The 20,563-nt window shown below is 59.9% G+C and overlaps 1 protein-coding gene across 4 annotated transcripts in view; it reads left to right on the top strand.

Annotated features, from left to right (window-relative positions):
• Positions 1 to 20,563, top strand: part of FAM222A (family with sequence similarity 222 member A) — a 28,389-nt gene that overhangs the window by 3,717 nt on the left and 4,109 nt on the right. Inside the window, exons 1-2 of one of the 4 annotated variants that reach the window (XM_072024348.1) lie at positions 6,049 to 8,249; positions 11,097 to 11,218. In XM_072024348.1, the coding sequence (XP_071880449.1) occupies positions 11,137 to 11,218 (82 nt within the window). In that variant the 5' untranslated portion in view covers positions 6,049 to 8,249; positions 11,097 to 11,136. Of the gene's footprint in view, positions 1 to 6,048; positions 8,250 to 10,939; positions 11,016 to 11,096; positions 11,219 to 20,563 lie in introns of those variants that run through there. The other 3 variants (XM_072024349.1, XM_072024347.1, XM_038187592.2) reach the window with 3 other exon arrangements.

The following is a 20,563-nucleotide window of genomic DNA, read 5'->3' as shown; positions in this document are numbered from 1 at the left end:
AGGGCGCACAAAGCATCAGCTGCTTTCTTTGGATGCCCCGCAAAATAAAAGAAGGGGAGCTCCCAGCCTGGTGCACACCGTGCCCGGCTGTGCTAATTGTGCCCGTTCGCCCCCCAACCCATTTGGGCTGGTGAGGTGGGACCCCCAGGCTCCCCTCCTGGTTTGCCATGGGGAGCAAATCCCCGACTGGAGGCTGGAGCAGCAGGTTGGGGACACGGTGGGCTGGGGGCACGATGGGTCCCTTGCTCTGGGACACGCTGGGAGGCGTCTGGTGACTGCCCCCACAGCCTGCTGGGGTGTGATGACGAGCTGGTAATTAATTTTTCCCCTTGGATGAGGTCGGTGAGGGGAGCTTCAGCGCATCGCGGGACCCCCCTTGTGTGCGGGGACAGGGGTGGCCCTGTCCTATGGGGACAAGGGACAGTTCCCCAGGCACAGGGAAAATGTGGTCGCAGGAGGGCAGCTGAGGACAGCGGGGCTGTCGATGCCCTCGGTGGGTCAGTGATTGGGGCAGGGTGCTGGGGAGCACCCCGGGGTGCTGCGCCCTGCTCCCTCCGGCAGCCCCGACCCGCAGCACGGCACGGGCGCCGCTATTTATGGCTGCCTGTAAACAAACTCCCAATGAAAGAAAGTTAATGACCTGAGACTGACAAGAGCCTGCTGGGAATTTTTATAGCCCCTGGGACTCCTTTTGCTAAAGAGAGAACAGAGCAGCGTTTTAACCCAAAGCGGCGAGCCACGTCCCATCCTGCGCGGCACAGCGGGGGGGGACCCCAGGAAGGTGGCCACACCGTGGGGCTGGGGGCACAGAGGGGCTGGTGAGAAGCTGGGTGAGAAGGGATGCCCAGGCAGCACGCCACGGTGGCACTGGGTGTCCTGTGCATGGCTCTAGGGTGCGTGTCCCCCCCCCCATCCCAGCAGGAGCAGGCACGTGTTGGGGTCGGGGATGCTCCAGCCTTGCACCATCTGCCTCTCGCGGGTCATTTTGTCGCGCTCCGGGCTAGAGCGAGGGCTGGCTCATCATCGGCGGTAACCAAACACTAATAAAGCCTTAATACCCTGCAGTGGAGAGATTTAGCTGTCAGAGATAAATATTCATGCTGCTTTCTCGGTCAGCTGCGCTCGCACGACGAGGGAGCAGTGGGGGGAAGTCGTGGTGGCGGGGGGCACTCGGCAGCACTGCCAGCCCCGGGCCCTGCCCGCCCCGATTGTAGCCGTGTGTCCTGGCTAATTGCATGGTGTTAATTCTGCTGTTAGTGGTGCTGAGCAGGGGGGGTCGTTGGCGTGGTCCAGGGCACCCCCCTTGCCTTCGTCCCACGTAAGCAGCCCACGTCTGCGCGTCGCTGCTCAGAGCTGGCCCTTAAAGCTGACGAGCGGGAGGCTGTCTTAAGTGGTTCGGGTTAATTAATAGTCAGGGATGTGTCCGTTTGTTAAGGGATGCTTGTGGCAGGGTGAGAACCAAAGCCTGACCCCCCTTTGGAGAAAGTGGAGGCGTTCCCAGAAAGGGCTGCACCGGGGAGCCCTGCGGGGTCCTGGCGGAGCAGTGCCCGGTGTCCCCACTGCACGTGGTCCTGGTGCTGCCACCCCCACCCTTCCTGCTGAGCTGCGGGCTGTGATTACCCCAAATCCTCACGAAAGCAGCTTCCTTTGAGAAGAAAAAGCCAGGAAGCAGCAGCGAGCGGTGTCTGGGGGCGCACAGCCCTGTGTTGGAGGTGTCAAGGGGACACGAGTGCCGTGTGGGCACAGCGGAGCTGGGGTCCCGTGGGGGGTGTAGGACGTGGGACGTGGCTGGCGTGCGGTGCCGGGGGCTCCTCTCCTCTCCTCCCCGAGGAGCAGCCCCCCTCCGGCCACGTGCTCCGGCTTTCCCGGCACAGCCCGGGTGGAAGCGGCAGTTTTTCAGCAGCTGTAATGCTTGGGGATATGAGAGATTAAGGTTAGTGACCATTTTTTAACTCAATAAAGGGAAAGACAAGCTGGAGTCTGCAGTCCGGAGATATAATTAGTTCGCAGCAGTGGTGCTTTCTTGATTTAGCTTCAGAGAGCAGAACAAGACAAGGATGTTATACCCAATTAGCAATAACATACAGTCTGAGCCTCGCTAGGTGAGATAACGAGCCGCTTTTATAGCTCTTCTTTACGGACTTTTTGGGGGGAAGGAGAGGAGGAGGAGGGGGCTCGCGCCTTCATTTCTTCTCATCTGGGAACAAATGGTGGGGCCGGGAATTCCCAGACCTGTAACCAGGAACGGCCCGGAGCTGTGGCCGGCCCCACAGGCTGCACGGTGACCCCAAAACCCCAGGGCTGAGCAGGATCCGACCCAAAGAGCAGGAGGATGGTGTCTGTGTCCTGGCCTTTTTGGGCAGCCCCGAGCATCGCCCGGGCTGGCGGATGGCACGTGGCAGGGGGTGACGTTGAGGCAGTGCCTCGTGCGCCTGCGCCAGTCACAGCGTGTTCGTGGCAGCCCTGGTTTGTCGTGGGAGCCCCGAGCTTTACGAGGGGACGGCCGATAAAGCAGGGGCTGTGCGCACGCCGTGTGAATGTTTCCTGACTGCTCGCAGTCGGGTTTATGGTCTGTGAACCCACAGAGCTTCGCCTGCTGCCGGGAGGGGCACAGGGCCCCCATTACAGCCAGGGTTTGTGGCCAGGACGTGGCATCGCCGTCACCCGTGGCCACATCCCGGCTGGATATCCATCTTTCTGCACCCCGAGGTGCTGCACTCCCGTTGGCCATGGGTTTGGGTTTTATTCTTCTGTGTAAACCCAAGGGTTTTGGGGCTGGGGGTCCCTGCGTGTTTGGCACCGGTGCCCTGTCCCGTGGCTGTGCTCGGTGCCTCCTGGTTTGGGTTCTGCCTCCTGCCACCGTGCTGCCAGCACAGGGCATGAAAAGGACGTCCCATAAACCACCCCACCCAGCAAAAAGTCTGTGATGAAAACTCGGATTAGGTTTAATTAATCAGCTTCTAACAACGGGCTCTGCTGCTGCACGCGGGTTATTTGCACGCTTTTTTCCCCTCTTTGCCCGGGAGCCACGCGGGCAGCGTCCCCTGCCCCAGCCCATCCCGTGCCGGGCTCCCCTCATCCACCCTAGGTCAGGATGCGGCCGCGTGGGGCATCCCTGGGGTCCTGGGGCAGCGCTGGAGCCCGGATCCATCCCTGGTGCCTGCAGCCCCTCCTGGGCAGTGTCCCCATGGGGACAGGGCTGGGGACGGGGACAGGGCCAGCCCGGCACAGCCGGGAGGAGCCGCAGAGCGCAGCCGCTCCCCGGGCCGTTACCGCACCGCAATGATCATCAGCCCTCGTCGTAATCATTAAGACTATTAGAAAGAAATGTTCGCTTGAAGCTAATGTCAGACTTTCTGTTCTGCTTTGCAAACGCGCACAATTAATGCCAATCAGCTGCGGGAGGAAGCCAACTCGCAATCATGTCTGCTTCATCTCGGCTGTCAGCTGTTGCCATTCCGTGTTGTACATTTTCATACAATTGCTATAAACATAAAAAGGGAAACTCCGCGTTCTTCAGAGGGCTCGTGTATTGTTCTGTGTTCATTTTAATTACTCCGCATTCAGCAGCTCATCTGGCCTCGCAGAATAGGCAGGAGAAAGTAGGTCTTTGTAAAACAAATATATAAATCTTGATAGATGCCTTATTTTCCCATTCAGTGGTTGCGTTGCATTATCTACGGCTAAATAAGAAAAGCCTGTTTAATTTTTCTTTAGTGGGAGCTTTTTCTGCCCCCCCTTTCTGCCTCGCTCCTCCCGCGGGGGCTTGGGCTCGCTCCTCTCCCCGGGGAAGGCGCGCGGCGAACCCGGAGCGCGGGGCGAGCTCCGGAGGGGGGGGAAGAGCCGGAATTGCTTGGCCGGATGGTGGCATAATCCTAGTTACAAAAGTACACATCAATTATAAGAATTCCTACAGTAATCTCAGAAATCTATCTTTTCTGCTGAACTGGCTCATTAAAGAGCGCCATTCATTTCCATCTCTCCGGGTGAGAAGGGTTTAAATCCCCGGAGCTTTGTATTACAAAATAGACTCGGGGTGACGGACTCTCTTTAAATATTAAAAGAAAGAAGTTGATTTTTTTTTTCTTCTTCTTCTCCCTTTTCCTTCCCCCAGCCTCGCAGCGCAGCCGAAGCATAACTTAATTAGGCGAGGGCGGCGGGCACGGGGGGCCGGGAGGGCTCTGGGAGAGCCGTGGCGGTGAATAGCCGCCCATCTGTCGGCGGGGAGGCGCAGGGATGGCCTCAATGCACGCTTTGAGGGCCCGGCACGCTGAAAGGAGCCGTGGCGGTGAAAGGAGCCGTGGCGGGGTCTGTCCCGCAACCCCGGGCTGTGCCACCAGCGCCGTGCCGGCACAGAGCCCCCTTTGTGTGCCGGGGGACGCGGGGACAGCAGCGGCCGGGCCGGGGTCGCGCAGGGTGCGGGGCGGTGCGTGCGCCGCCGCCGGGCTCTGTGCAAACACGTTAATTTGTTTTCTTTCTTGCCTTGCCTTTCAGGGTAATTGGTTGCATTTGAAGCCTTTGTGAAAGCCTTTGATTATAGTAATTTCGGCAGCGCGATCTACCCTGGATTCCTTCGTTGGATTCTTTCACAGCTCCGCCGCTCGGGGCTGTAATTACCGCGCGGCGCGCGCCTGCCCTCGCCGTGCGCGGTGCCGCCGGACACGGGCAGTGCCAGGCGGCCCCGGGGGGGCCAGGGGTGCTGGGCACCGTGGCCAGACGAGCACTGGGGCTGCCACATCTCGTGGCACACACAAAACCCCAGGTCCCCGTGGTGCTGCCGGCTGCGATCACATCCCCTCGGGCCGGGGTTGCTCTGGGGCACCCCGGGGAGCCGTGGGTGTTTGGGCTGTTCGGTGCCGTGGGTGTTGCCATAGAGGTGTGTAGGATCGAGGCACGGTGTTGGACAGTGGGATTTGGTGTCTGATGGAGAAGGAGAGGTGAAGGGCTGCTTCTTTCCTGGTTTTGTTCCCTTCTTGGCAGAGGCACAGGAGCGTGTGCCCGTTCCCGCAGCCGACACGTGCTCGGCTGCTCCTCCCCACCTCTGGCTGCAGCGAGGCGGCTCCTGCCCCGTGCTGTTGGTGTGGGCAATGCTCCTGAGCCTGCCGGAGATAATTCCTGCTAATCCAGCACATGCTGCCTGCAGGTGTCCTCCTGCAGCTCCCCACGGGACAGAGACCTCCCCAGGACCCAAACTGGCCTGGCCAAACGCTGGCAGAGCAGCTGGATCCAGCCTCGGGAGGGTTGGGGACATGGAGCAGGACATCTGTGGGGTGCCATCGGTGGGTGCTCTGTGGGAGCATCCCCAGGGCATGGCCAGGCTGTGAGGAGGATGTCAGCACCAGGAATGGTGGCAGAGGGCTGTGAAGACCCAACCGGCTCAGCACCACAAGGTGCGCCGAGCTACGAAGAGTTTTTTGGGGTCAAACCCAGCAGCCCCACGTGCAGAGCAGGGAAACCTCTGAGCCACAAAGCCCCAGGTCTCATCCGTGCTTGGGCATCAGCAGGGGGGCCCTCGTGCCATGTCCCAGTCCCCCCAGCACGGGGATGCTCCTGGCACCGCTGTGGCCACGGGCAGCACCGGGGCACGGGGCTGCTCCGGTTTCCAGAATCATCATTAACCTGTTAGGGAGAGCTGTTCCCGCTCACAGCTAAAATAGATCTTTAATCTCTGCCCAAAATAGCTCATTTGATGAGAGGCCTCCTTAAAGCTGACACATAAATTTAACCAGGCCGCCCTAGTCCTTCGCGAGGATGTCTGCAAATGCTCAATAGCACTTGAATTGTTTTTTTTTTTAATTCCATTGTTACGTACACATCTGATACCTGATTTCTTCCATCAGGTCATTTGTAACAGTCAGGAGGCAATTTACTTCTGTCTTCTGATTCAATTTGCTCTCTGTGCTGCCGCAGCCGTTCCCCTGCACGGGGCTGGGCTCATGGGGTCACCCCCACCTTTGTGGCCCCATTCCATATTTTGGGGGTTTGATGCTTATTTTTCGAATGCGCTCGCTGCCCGTGCCAGTCCCACTCCATCTCCGGCCCTGGCAGGATGCGCTGAGAGCTCCCTCTCGTTTCTTTGCTCCTCAAACACTCGGGTGCTTGTTGTGGCTGGCACGATGTGATTGTGGGGCCAGGCAGTGCCAGGCTGTGCCGCAGCCCCCGTCCTGCGGGCACGGGGCCGAGGAGGCACCGGCAGCTCCTGGTGGGGATGGAGCCGTGTGGGTGACGTCCCCGTGGCCATCGGTAGTGCCCGAAACTGGGATGCTCCTCGCTTTGGGGCCTTGCTCTGACAAGCTCCACCAGGCTGCCGGATGTGAACCCAAGCTCGGGGGCTGCAGCTCTGCTTGTGGCACTGTGGGATCCTGGAATTGGGGTCCTGGCTTTGGGGTTCTGTCACTTTTGGCACCGCTCCCCGGCACAAACCCGGCTTCCAGCCGCACTCGGAGGAGCTGGTGGCGCTTTAAGATCTGCGGGTTTTTAGAGATCACAAGAGGGGTTAGAGAAAATTACCCTTGACTCTTACATGCTAATGTAATCTCTAACCAGATCTGCAGCGCTGCGACTAAAATTGCTTTTTAGATTAACATTTAATTATTAACAGGGCCCCCTGAAAGGCCCGGGGCTGGAGCGCGGAGGGGAGCGGGGGGCGCGCGCGGCTCGGCCGGCCCCGATGGAGACGTTTGCCAGGCGAGGGGAAGGTCGCGGGCAGCCGGCAGCGGCGCGCCGTGCTTTATTGCTGCCCTCGGCAAGGTGTCGTCAAACTTCTCCTTTTTTATTTTATCTCGTGCTCCCCGTGATTTACCGCGGGGTGACCTTTCCCGTGTTAGCTCCTTCCCGCACCGGGCTGTGGGTGCCGAGCGGGGCGTCCTTCTGCCCCCGCTGCGGCCGCTCCTCCCTGCTCAGGGTGGAGCAGAAACCTCCCGCCTGTGCCCAGGGGTCCCCATCCCTGTCCCTGTCCCCATCCTTATCCCCATCCCTGTCCCCATCCCCACTGTCACTGCCCAAGCCCACGTGGCTCTGAGGTCGCCCCGTGCCCGCTGCCGTGCTGAGCTCCGGAGTGGCTCATTTACAAGGCTCCGTAGCATCCCTATTCCTACCCCTCCTCACCTCCCGCTCCCCCAAATCCCCTCTTTATGGGGTTTTTTATCCCAGCTGGCCCCTGTTTCCCAGCCAGGCCGCGTGCTAGGGACGGGCAGCGCGCTCAGCTTCGTTAGCGCCCGGGCAGGGATGCGCACGCTGCGGCGGCAGACACGGCCCTTTCTTCTCCTAACAAGAGGCCAGCTTCTGCAGTCCCCTTTATTCATTGTTCTGCCGAGGCGAGCGGCACAGACCCAATTCAGGCTGAGACTTTGAAAGTTCCCTTTCTTCCCCCCCCCTCCCCGCCCCCCCTCCCGTCACATTTTCTTTTATCTAAATCCTCGCCTATGAAAGCCTCTATCGACAGCTGCGCTGGCCTTATCTCGCTGGAGGGACCTTCGCGGGGCTCTCGGAGGAGATAAGACCGTCTTATCGGCCTCTGATGTCAGAGAAGGTGCCAAACCCTTCTGTCATTGGAGCTTTAGACACAGAGGGTTTTTTTTTTTTTTTTATTAAAGTCACAAAGACCTTGGGTTTATAAATAGTCCGATGGAGCGATAGGGCCTCGAAATTAGCAGGCTGGGGGCGGGGATGGAGGCAGTGCAAAAGGGGCTGGGGAAGGAGGAGGAGGAGGAAGAGGATGGTGGGAGCTGGAGGGGCGCAGGGACGCTGTCCCCCTGCCCCGGGTCCCGTGGTGCTGCCAGCTCCTGATCCTGGGGACGGTGCCGGGTGACGAGCGGTGCCGTGCCCTGTGCCGGCACCGTCTCACCGCGGTGACAGCACCTGCTGGGGCCTCGCTGGCTCGGGGCCAGCCTTGTCCTTGTCCCCATCCCAACAGCACCCGGCAGCGTGGATGGAGCAGTCCCCGGGCTCTTGGCACGAGCATCACGGGGCTGTTGGGGCCGGGGGGCTCTTCAGTCCTCACCCCGTTGTCCCCCCGACTCGGGCTGGTGGCGGTGCCGTGGCAGCTCCGGGCTCAGCGGTGCCACGGTGCCACCAGCCCCAGGGCCATAATTGAGGGCTGGGCAGAGGCCGTGCAAACTCAGGGGCAGGGCAGCCAAAACTGCTGAGTGTTGCCTTTCTTGCCGTGAAAGAGCCAGAGCAGCTTGAACTAAATCGGATCCTGCTGATTGGAATTAGTTCAAACGCAGATGGAGCTAACTAAGCTGGCGGTAAGCGTTGGGAGAGCGCAGCGTCCAATTCCCATCAGCTGATTCAAGGGCTTTTCTGGGCGGCATTAACCAAATGCCACGGAGCGGACAGATGCCTATTGTGCGGGGGGCCCGGCCCCCTGCTGCCTGCGGGGCTGGGGGGCACGGGGTCGGGGTGCTGAGCCTGCACCCGAGGGTGCTGCAGGGTTGAGGGGGTTGGGGGCTGAGCGGGGCCGCGCGTGCCGAGCCGGGGACCTCGGCAGTTATTAAGCGTGCGCATTAATATGGGGTGAAGCTCAGCTTAGCTGTCTAAAAAATTGTCTCTGCTAAGAGCTGCGTGACACCGGGCGACGGGGGCAGAGCTGTGATGGGAATTAATCGCTGCCTTTATTTAGCTTGGCGTGTGGCTCCCGCGCCGGCGCGGCTGCAGCGCCGCTGCCCGGGGTGCGCGGTGGGGGCAGAGCCCTGCGGTGTCCCCAGGGGGGGTCGCGGTGCCCTACAGGGGGTGGCAGCCCCCAAAGGGACCCCGGTTGTGCCTGCAGCAGGGGCAGGACCGTGGTTTCATCCTGCCCGGATTTGGGGCTGCTCGGCCTCCCCGCTCGCTGCCCTGTGGGTTTGGGGTCATCCTGCTCTCAGCTCCTGTCCCCGGAGGGGCAGCGGATGGGGGACACCCCGCCGTGACCCACAGCTGTCCCCACTGCCACCGTTTTTGGCCGTTTTTATGGTCTCAGCCTCGTGCCAGGGCCTGACGTGGCACGTGTCCAGCCACCCATGATGGGGCACAGGGACAGGGACGGGGACAACGTGGCTTCCCGGGGAGGCACAGGGACAGAGGTGACATCCACCGCTAATCGGCCAGATGGTGACAACCTGCGGGAGGTCAGCGCGTGGGAGAGGCTCGGGACGTGGCCGGGGGGTCCCTGCCCAGGGCCACCCCCACGGTGAGGACGTGGCCAGCACCGAATCCAGCCGGTGGCTGCGCGCCGGGAGCGGGGCTGCGCAATGAGCCCCCGGTCCCGGCGGGGAGACGCGAGCTCCCGAGCAGTCAAGTGCGCTCAGCCTGTGAATAAGAAGCACTTCATTCTCTTTTCAAACTGTATAATTTCTGCCTGATTGTAATGGCATATTTTAAAATTACCAGAAATCGAAGCCAGAAAATGGATACGGCTGCTTTTACTGCGAGCTGCATTAACAAAGGATATGTAATGCGCGAAATAAAAACACCTCCCTGCCCCCCTCCTCCTTTTTTAAGACAGTAATAGGAGAAAATTGGTTTTGAAACTGAATAAAAGTCCTTTTCAGAGGAAATAATTTCTTTCAGGGTACCTTTGCTGAAAGTAAAATAGTGAATAATGAAAGGTGGTTACATGATTGTCTTTCATTTAGAGAGCGCTAGGACAGATGGAATCTGGGAGAAATGCAAGATTGGAATAATTGCATGGTAACAAGGCGCTTGTTGTGAAATTAGTATCTTAAGAAAGTAGTGAAAAAGGCTTTTACTCATGAATACTTCATTATTAGGAGAAAACAGCACAATTTGGGTTCTCCAGACACCTGCTCGGTATTAAATGACTTCCTCCTCCCCTCCTGCTCCTCACACCTTGCTCTGACGACTCTCTCCATCTCCCAAACTTTGCAGCGGGGCCGGCCGGGCGCCGCCGTGTCCCCGCAGCCCAGGGGCAGGACGGGAGCTCCGGACCCCAAACCCCGTGGTGGTGGCAGCCGGGAGCGAGCAAGCGCGCGTCTGAGGCCATTTGTCAGCTCGGAGGGGAAGGCGAGCAGTTCCCAAGAAGGCCTGTCCATTGTGTGCAGGGAAAAAAAAAAGACATTTCTGTAATCGCTCAGACGCGGCCGGTAACCAGGTCGTGCTGTCGGGCAGGATGGGGCCGGGGCTCGCTGGCTTTGTGGGTCCCCATTGAGCCCCTCTTGCTGGGTGCCCCTGGGCGATGCTGGTGGGGAGGTGCTGGGGGTCTCCTGCCCTCGGCTCCAAACTGGGGGGCACATCACCAAGCGGTGGTGGTGACCTGCTGTGCCAGCACGTGCCCAAGGCCACTGCGCCGCCCCCACGCACCCCGGCACCTCATGCAAGCAGCCACCCCGCAGGACCCCTGAGCACCCCGGGCAGGCAGGATCCCATCCGCAGGACCCGGCAGGAGGACGATTCCCTGAGATGGAGCAGCTAAAGAGGTGCATCCGCCCTGCCATGCAGCCCTGACACCCAGCCAGCAGAACATTTCGGCCAGGAGAGCGATGGATCCAAGGACGGGCACCGCAGCCGTGTTTGTGCCTGCGCTGGGCTCCCTCGGGATGTGCAATTAGCAGATCGTTGGCGGAGATGACTTTGGCCTGACCCCTCCAGCTCTTCCTGAGCAGATTTTGATGCATCCCACGATCCCGAGTGGGACTTTGACGCCCGTGGGCTGGGTCCCTGCAGTGCGGTGGGGAGGACATCCCGGTGGCAGCTGCTGCTGTCCCCAGCCCGGGTTCAGGACTCGGGGCGCACGGCGCTGGAGCTGTGCCTCGAAGGAGGATGGGGAGCGGCTTGGTTTCCTGCAGGAAGAGCAGAGAGCGACGCAGGGAGCACAGATCACCCACCGAGCCCTTCATATTTATTTTATACATCTTCATATTTATTTAAGGCTTCCATAGTTATTTATTTATCTCCAAAAGAGCAAAGGCCCCTGCGCAGCGTGCGCACCGGCGGTCGGCGCAGGAGCTCCCAGCCTCTGCTGTGCGCAGACTTTGCCCAGCGGCGCGGGCAGGGGGCACGGGAAGTGTTTGTGGGAGGTGGGCATGGGTGGGGGGCACGGGCAGAGGGTGCTGGTGGCCGGTGCCCTCCTCTGATCGCCGTCTCCTTTCTCTCGGCAGCACGCGGGGCGGCGGCGCGGCCGGCCAGGACACCCGGACCATGCTGGCGTGCCTGCAGCGGACCCAGAACCCCCCAGGCCAGCACCTCGCCTGCCCCAACAAGGCCCTGGAGCCACGCAAGTGTAAGTGGTGGGGTGGGGGGGAGGGCACACGCATGGCATCGCTCACTGCCCCCCCGGCACCGGGATGCGCCGGGGTCCGAGCCCCTCCGGAGCCAAGCCTGCGCCCGGCTCCTGCCCACCCTGGGGCGCCCGCGCCTGTTCCCTGCTTTGATGCTTCTTGTCTTATTGGAAAAGACATTCATTTAACTGATAATTAAAAAGAGCAGGAGAAGCGGGGTTATGGGGGGGGGATGGGGAAGGAGACGAGATAAGCAAATTAAATTGGGTTGCTCGGGCTGATAAGTGGAACTTCGGAAAATTTTGCGCGGCTGCCTGCAAAGCGCGGCGGCAGACAAAGCTCCAGGACCTGCTCCGCAGCCTCCCGAACCCCCGAAGCCTCGGCGTCCTCCCCTCCCTCCCTCCCGTCCCTTCCCCCCCGTAATTACTTTCCCAGTTTTGCTGCAGCTTGCCTTCCCGACGAGCTGGCCTTTCAGATAAGCTGTAAACTAGTTACATTAAAATGGGTTCCAAAAGGTCACTCCAGTAAAGCACCTGTCTCTCCCAGCCTTTGTCTCTCAATCCAAACCATGATTAAATGTATATTTAATGAGCCTGCTTTAGGCAGGCGTGTTTGACCTCCCCGGCTGGGAAAGACGCATTAAGATTCTCAAGTGATGAATGTGTGTTTTAAAGAGGGGAGTGGATATTTTTCTGCTGGTCTCAGTTGGATTTTTAAACATTGCAGGCTGAAGACAAATCAGCTGCTAAAGCTCGGCTTGTTAGTGTGTGACAGCCCCCAGGCATTTGTTTAATGATCTGGATTTTCCCACAGACATTTTTCCCCTTTACCTGGGCACCCTGGCACGGGGTGGCACCGGGTTTTGCCCGGTGTTTGGCTGACCCCGGGGTCTCATGGGGGGGCAGGGTTTATTTTCTGGGTGAAGCTCCCCAGCCTCGAGCGCGGTTTCGTGGCCGGCCAGGAGCTCACCCCGGGCAGAGGCATGCAGTGGGATCACTGGTGGGGACGTGCTGGTGCCTGCAGGGCCTTGGTGGTCTGGGGTGGATGGGGTCTGTGCCCCCCGAGTGGTTTTTGCACCCAGGGACCCGTTGGGATTTGGGCTCCCCGGGGGCTCGGCGAAGCGGGTGGGCGAGCGCGTGGCCCCGCACGTCCGTGTGCTCGCCTTGAATCCAAGCTGGCGGTGCCGCTCGAGTCTCCTTCCTATTAGTGTCTGGAAGGAAAATGAATGTTGCTCTTGTAAAATTATTCCTAATCCGTCATGCCTGAGCAGCGGCGCAGGGGCTGGCGCGAGGGCTCCGGCTCCCGGCGCTCCTCGGTGCCATGTGCTAACGAGCTCGGCTGTGCCCACAAGGACGGGACCCACAACGAGGAGCCTGCCGGGGTGTCCTGGGCACCCCACAGGTTTGGCACCAGGCTCTTTGTGCTGCACCCCACAAGGTGCCAAGGTCAGGATGCGCCCCCCCTGTTCCCACAGTGTACCCAATGCCCGGTGGTGGCTCGGAGCTGGGGGTGCCTCAGCCCGTGGGACACGACGCCGTGGAGCATCCCCCGGGGGGACCCCAGGCCAGCAGGGACCACACAGGGACCAGGGGGTGGCCGATTGTGCCCCCACCCCTGGGGCAGGACCGTGCTCACCCTATATCCCTGGGGTTTTTCCCCCCTTGCCCCGGTGCGGGCCGTGCCTGGCCGTGCTCCCCCAGCGCGCTCGCTGCCGGCCAGGTCACCTTAATCAAAGTTTAGCTGACCGTACGTTTCCGCTCATTATGGGAAAATGCAGCATGGCTCTCTCCTCCCTGCCTCCTGCTATTTCAAATTAAATTGCAGGTGACATTCAGGGCCACGCATCTGGGGTTGAATACAATTTTCCCTTCCTTATTTATGGCACCTGCGGTGCGCGGGGTGGCGAGGAGCCGCCGGGCTCGTCCCGGCCGTGGGGCCGAGCCTCCCGCTGCCCCCCGAACACCCGCCGAGGTACTGGGAAAAGAGAGCGCTCCCTTAAAACGAGGCACAATTTAGAAGTGCCTCTGATTACTTAATTTGCTCCTGAGTATCTCAGTAATTATCTTTATGGGTCTTATTTCTGTCCTCTGGCATTGTTTCTGTCGATATTAAATGAGTCTGGCTCTCGGCACGCTGGCCGTCTGGCCCAGCACCGCTGTGAAATCCTATTACCCTGCCGGTGCCGCTGATTAATTTTTGTATTAATTTCACGTAAAAGGTGAGCTGACTAATTTTCCTGCCCGTGCTGGGAGCTGAGGGCCCCGGCACCTTCACCCCATGGCCCTGCCCTGCGTTCCCCCTCGCTCTCCTGCCGATTCCTCTCCCCGTTCCCGGTGCGTTGGTGCCCCATGCTCTGGCACAGCCAGCCCAAAGCGGGAGCATCCCAGTAACTGCTGGGGGTGACTGCACCCCAGTACTGGTGGCAGAGGCTGGTTTCCCTCACCAGGAATCCCAATCCGTGCCATGAGCAGGGTGGCAGCGTGCCCTGTGTCCTGGAGGTTGCGGCAGGATGGTGCCCTGTGCCCCACCAGCCCCTGCCCACCACCGCCCGAGAGGAGCAAAGGGACAAAAATCCTCGGGACAAAATCCTCGGGACAAAATCACCTCCAATTAGCTCCAGCAAGCTGCCCCTTTTGATTTTAGTCCGTGTGCATTACAGGAATCCTGAGCTTTATTTAAATTATCAATCAAATGATGCGGCTCCCGCTTTGCCCAAACTCTTCGCCTCTCCTGCTCTCCGCAGTACCGTGGCGCTGGGTTATATTTAATTAAACCTTGCTTTATCTGTGCCCTCCTCCAGCCTGCACCGGGGGGGCCCTGCCGGGGGCTGGGATCAATACGGAGCTGGGAGGGATGGGGAGCTTCATGAGCAGAACATTTTCCTGTGTTAAGAAAGGAAATAATGCCCGTGGCGTGGCCTCGAGGGGAGCTTGCTGACTGCCCCCCTGCAGCGGCACCCAGGGATGTGGCTTTTGGGAAGCAAAATGTCCCAGGGGGCATAAAGGACAGGGACACCCCCAGCTGGAAACCATGGAAAGAAGGACGGGGCTTTGTGGGGTAGCCAGAAACGGGGTGGGTGAGGGCGAGAAGCTCGGGGACCCCTCGGGCTGCGTGGGTGCCGTGGCACAGGGAGGATGAGGAGGGCTGAGCCCCGCAGAGGGCTGCAACGAGGCCGTGTCCTTGCTTTGATGCATCCACGGGGCCGTGGAACGAGCCCACCTGTTCCATGCGCATCGCGAGCTTTGCTGAGCTGGGCTTTCTTCCTCCCCGCCTGCTCCCTTTTTTATTTTTCGCAGGTGCTTTTTAGCAAGACGAGATAACAAGTGCCATTTGTTTACCCAAGCCTGCTGAGGAACAAAAAGGGGCTGAGGCGCTCACATCAAACGCTGCTTTTTTTTTTTCCATAAACGTCATTTTGGCGTGGTTGTTGGATTCGGAGCCCAGCCCCGTTGGGCACGGATTTTGGAGAGGCTGGGTCAGGCTCCGGAGGGCTCGGCGTCAATGCGCACGCCCCGGGACGCACCCACGGAAACTCAGCCCTGAGTGATAAAACTGTTTAATTGCATCCGGGATAAAACCACATTTAATGGCTTCTCATTACCCAATTCTACTGATTCCAAGGGCATTTTCATTAAAGTAGCTGCAGCAAAGCTCTGCTTTTTGTACACACCCATAAAATATCATTTTAATTTCATGAGGGGTTACACATGAGTGAAATAAGATTAATTCTTTCATTTTCAGTTTCTGGAAGGGATCGGTTAATGATGGTTCTGTGTATTTATATATGTGCCATAAAAAGGAGTTCAATTAACTGCCATGCCCAAAATGTGCTGTTGACTTGCACTTTCCCTGCCAGGAAACGCTGCAGAAACACTTTTCGATCGGTCGCGTGTGCGGGGGGAGATGGATGGGTCCGGGTCCCGTGCTGGGGGGAGGCTCCCCAGGTGAGACCCCGTGGGCAGCAGGGACCCAGCCGGACCCCAACCTCTGGGGGCGTTTGGCTCGTGGTGCCCTGACACGGGAGGGATTTTGGTTCTGCAGCCAAACTTTTTCAGCACCGCTCTTGATTTCGTAGCAGTTGTGGGGTTTTCAGCTGCCAGTGCCTTCGCTGGAGCCACGGGGGGGCTGGCAGCATAAAAAGTGTGGGTGTTAAAGATCAAAAATTAAATTAATAATAAAAAAAGTAGCAAGTACATCACCCAAATAACAGAGCGGAGGGGCTGGGGCGAGCTGCAGGGCCCTGGTGGGGCCCCCCCTGCTCCGAGGACCCCATTGCTGGCCCTGTGGTGGGGTGGTGGCACCAGGGTGGCACCGGGGAGGATTTGAGGCAGCCTCGTGGTGGCATTTGGGGTATCCTAAAAGTGGCATCAGGGTGGCACCGGGGTAGCCTCAAGATGCCAATGGGGCAGTGTCGGGGTGGCACCAGGGTGCCATCGGGGTGGAATCGGGGTGGCACCAGGGTGCCATCGGGGTGGAATCGGGGTGGCACCAGGGTACCATTGGGGTGGCACCGGGGTGTCCCCCCGCCCGCCCTCCCCGCTCCCTTTGCCCGGCCGCTGGCCGTGGCGCTGTGCGCGGTGCCGCGGCGGCGCGCGGTGCTAATACCTCGGCGAGGAGACAAATAGAAAGTGACACATGTGTGTGTAGACTGGTATTTGTGGTGACGCTTTGACTGCAGATAATAAAGTGCTCGCCCTGAGGTGATCCAATTCAGCAAACGCCTCGGCAAAGCCGCGCGCTCCTTCAAGGGAGAGAATAAAGGGGAGGAAAAAAGGCCCGTCTGAAATGACATGTCAGCCTAAAAAGGGAACGTGTTAATGGATGAATATCTCGGGATGGCAAAGCCCTGCTCTTCCCTTTGTGCTTTGTCATGAATTTTGTTGTCTTTGCACATTACGGCTCCTGCGCGGCTGCCGCTCGAGGTTTGCCACCTACGTTTATTCAGATGGATTTCTCCGGCTATTATTCCTGGAGTTGGTTTTAATTTAAGCCCTCGAAGCCGCTCTGCATTTTTCTCTCGGCTCCTCGTGCGGGGGCTGCTCTGCTGGGGGGGAGGCTTTTGTCCCGGCACCGCGCGGGGCTGTGCGGCAGGGCCGGGGTCCTGCAGGGGTGGGGGCTCCTGCAGGTGAGGCGCAGCCCTTTTTTGCTGCCCCCCCCGGCCACCCCAGGTGGCCACGCTGCAGGGGACACCGTGGGGACGCTGCGTGCCCTGAGCAGAGCTGGCGGGGGGCCGGGGACCGCGCAGGTGCGGGTCCCCCCCGCTGCATCCCCGCGCCGCGGTGGCCTCTGCGCCACCCATCCTGGGGACACGGTCACCATAGAAACCGCCGCACTTCAAAGGGTGGAAAATGGTGAAATCCGACAGGGAAGGGACGTGCGTGGCGGGGGGCAGCAGCACTGCCCGGCTGCGCACCCCCTGCCCGTCCCCGTGTCCCCAAATGTCCCCCCCCAGTGCCCCAGCGCCAGCCCGGGGGGGGACTCGGTACCCACGCAGCTTCGCCAACGGGGACCCAGACCCCAGCATCATTTGTTTGTCAAACGCACCATGTTTTGTTTGTTTCCTTCCAAGTGTTGTGCAAATATTTAGGTTTCTAAAATCTGCTCGCAGCTTCGCAGCGAGATCAGGGGGCTGCGGATGGCTTTTGGAAGCGCCGAGGGCGCTGGCGCTCCCCTGCTGGATGGGGAGCGGGGCAGCATGGCCCAAGCACAGGGCGAGCTCTCGGCTCTTGCTGCATGCCCCTCGCTTGGGGAGGGCAGAGGGGAGGCTCCCGTGGCCCCAAAAGATAGGTGAGGTCCCCCACTAGCAGGGGGGATCCCACGTGGCTGGGGTGCTGCCACCGTGTCCCCGCTGAGCCCTTCCCCAGGACTGCGGTGCGGCTGGTGCCAGCCCCAGGACATCCCCCAACGCACCCCAAAATCCTCCTCGTCCTCCCCATCCAGGGCAGGGGCACCCCAGAGCCCCTCCTGCAGCAGCACAGCCCCAGGGATGGAGCCAAGAGCTGCCGGCGTGCTGGGAGGCGCAGCCAGGCTCACCGGGGGCGCAGCCGGGCTCCTCCAGCACCCGGCGTGGCCAGGGCATCAGGGGATGGAGGAGGCTTGGTGCTCAGAAAAAGGATCCTGGAAAAGATGCTGCTTTGGTCGGGGACACCCCATCTCCACGGCACGGCTCCTGGGTTCCCCTGGGCAGCGGTGGCAGGACCCCCGCGTGTCTCCGGTCGCGCATTTTGCACCGGCTTCTCCTCTCGCAGCGCGGCAGGGCTGAGGCTGCCCGAATCCATAAACAAAGATTTATTTCGGATTGCAGCGTTGTTGGGGTCTAGGATTTAAATCTGTGTCTTGAACCGAGTTTGGTGGCCAATTTGCTAAAGTAAAAAGTTGTTTAGCTGGAGGCGTAATCTTATAAGCCTATGCTGCCATTATAATGGCTTCTCATTTCTGCCTAGCTTTCCAATAATGCTTTGAGCAGAAGCTCGGAGTAATATAAAAAGCCATAGGATTATTACTGCGGGCGATGCATTTTCCATTTACAGTAATAAAATACTGAAGAAACAAAACAATTTAAAATTCCAATAAAATTCAAAACAAATCTTTGGCTGCTGAGCAGATTCAATTATTTAGCTGTTATTGAGTGCAGGCTGGAAAAATAGAGCAGGTCAGGGAGGGAGGGGGGACCCAGAGCTGCCTGCGTGTCGCCTTCACCCAGGAAAAGGCGAGCGGAGGTGGGAGATGGCCCGTGGCCGGCGAGAGCATCTGCTGGGAGAGGGGATGAGCGGTGGGTGTCGCAGGAGGCTGGGGCTGGCGCCACCATCTCGGTGTTGCCCTTTGAGCTCCGGCGAGGCCGGAGAGGCTCAGGAGCTCCAGGAGCCAGGGATGCTCGTGGCAGCGAGCCCTCGCTGAGCCTGTTGTGATTCAGGAGCAAGCGAAGGTCTGGAGCAGGAGGTGAGAAAAAAGCAGGGGAGCAGCCACCACCGCCTGCCCTGCTCCCGTGGCAGCATCCCTGCTGGTGGGTGGCACCGGCACCGCTCACCGGGGGAGCGCACGAGCTCTGCGCCGGCACAGGGGGGGTTACAACGCGTGCCCCCACCCTCGCCGTGACGTCCTCGACGTTTCGGGTTCAAGAGGAGGAGGGGGGGGGGAAAAACTGCCGGCGACCGGCTGAGCATCAGGCGGGCTGTCTGCGCCTGACGGGTGACGGCGGTGATTCGGGAGAGTTTGCATCTCGCAGTAATTACAGCCCGTTAGAAAGCAGTAATTACTCCGGAGAGGGGGAGCCGCTTACCAGCAGCGCGCACGAGCGCGCCAGGAGCCTCTTGGAAATTGGTAGCTCTGTAATTTTCCCAGTGGGGGTTTGGTGCGTCACCCTGATATGTGACAACACACTGAATTTGTGACTTGTCACATCCAACCCAGCTGGTGTGAAGAAGGCGACAAAGGAGGCTCCTCGCTTCCCCCCTCGGCTCGCTCGCAGCCCCCCGTGCTCCCCCAGCGGGGCGATGCCACCGACGTCGCCCACGGCCACGGCGCTCGGGGACGGGGCTTGGAGTCTCCGGCAGCGAGCGGGGGTGCACGCGGGGCCACGCCGCTCCCTTCCCCCATCGATGGCCTCTTTTTTAATTCTTTTTGCTCAGAAAGGAGCATTTTCCTCCCTCCGTGGAACGGGTTCATTAGGGATTCTGCGAGTGTCACCAGCTAATTAGTGTCATGTTAATTGAGTATTCGCGATGCTGCCACCTCCAAGGACAGCGGTGCCGGCATGAAGGGGAATGCAGACGTGCGTCGCTCGTGGTGCCGGCGGCCGTGCCGCTGGGCAGAGCCCCCCGGCTCGCTCCCAAACCCATGGATCAGGGGGATCCATTGTCCCGGGGGGGTTTTAACCCAGCACGGGCGATGCCCCAAGGCCGGGGAGGTGGTGGAAGCACCGCGTGCCCCGTGGCAGCCTGCCTGGGTTGCTGCGTGCCTGCGCCCTGCCGTACGGAGCCGCGGGCGCAGCCTCTCCCAGCAGCTACATTAAATCCTGCTCAAAGGCCCCGGTTTTAATTGGCTTAATATACTCGTTAATAACAATGTCTATTTAAGACACCTGTAAAAAGCCCATAACATTAACTTAATGGGAGAAATGGCTGGTGAATGCGCTTCCATTCTGCCTTTTAAATTACTGGTACATCGCCGTGATGGAGAGCACTGAGAGCAGCAGCGGCCGGCCCTGGGCTCGCTCCCCGCACCCCTGGGGCTGCTCCTGCTCCTCCACGGGGGTGTTGCACACCAGGTCCTTGAGGTGTGAGTGCCCCAACCTGCCCCTAAATACTGCTTTTAATGCCAGGCCTTGCTCTTACAGACACACGCATGCATGCGGCGAGGTCGGAGCAGGACCGAGGCAGGCGTGGTCGCCCCGTTTAATGAATCCACCCTCGTTAGGTGCGCCTCATGGCACAGCTCTTCCACGGCGACCTTGACCCCCAGCCTCCCAAATTGCCTGGCAGTGAGGGACAGGGTCCCTGGGAGCACCGGGGCTCCTCGGTGGCACCTGGCACAGGGTGGGCTGAGGATGGCTGGTGGTTACCCAGTTGTGCCGGCAACTTTTTGGAGCAGTGGCAGTGCTCGAGCTCCCTTCACGCTGGGAGAAGTGGGGTTGGTCAAGGGAATGGGCACTGGACATCGCCTAGGGACAAATTTTTGGGACCTGGCCAGCTCCTCCGTGCCTAGGGCTGGTGATGTCCCCAGCCTTCCTGCCCCATCAGCCAGCCCGGGGCAGCTTCAGCACTCGGGGAGCAGAACCAGGATGCTCAGCAGCCGTGCGGAAAGATGGCCCCATCTTCATAAAGCACGTGTGAAATGCTTATACGATGTCTTTTTCCGTGCCATTACTTTTACTGGGACTGAGGATTGCACGGCGAGGCGCGCGCCGGCTGCTGCTGCATCCCCGGCACCGTGCTTGGAGGATCCCTGCTGCTGCCCTGTGCCACCGCCGTGGCCACAGGAGAGGTGGCAGCGAGGCAGAGGCACCGCCGTGCCGTGCTCCTTGGTGTACTCGTACAGAGCAGGGCTCTGTAGCCTGGGGAAAAACATATTTGGAACGCCAGGAGAAGAAATTTTGTGAAACGGAGCTGGCAGTAACGTCCCCATTACAGACAACGACGACTCTGCTCACAGAACGGGGACATTTGTCTGCTTCGCCTCCTTTTTAGTGGTGTCACCGGTGGCTCCGTGGTTGTGCCGTTCCCAGCAGTGGTGGAAGGACGAGCACAACGTTCTGGCTGCCACCAGGAACCCGAGCCACTGGAACTGCCTGTGCCAAGCGTGTGGGCACTGGGACTGGGACCGTGGGCACCCGTGTCCCCCGGGGGTGC

This window comes from Anas platyrhynchos, chromosome 16, assembly GCF_047663525.1.
Source record: "Anas platyrhynchos isolate ZD024472 breed Pekin duck chromosome 16, IASCAAS_PekinDuck_T2T, whole genome shotgun sequence".
In the NCBI taxonomy this organism is placed as follows: Eukaryota; Metazoa; Chordata; class Aves; order Anseriformes; family Anatidae; genus Anas; species Anas platyrhynchos.
This window is presented reverse-complemented; position numbering and strand designations above follow the sequence as displayed.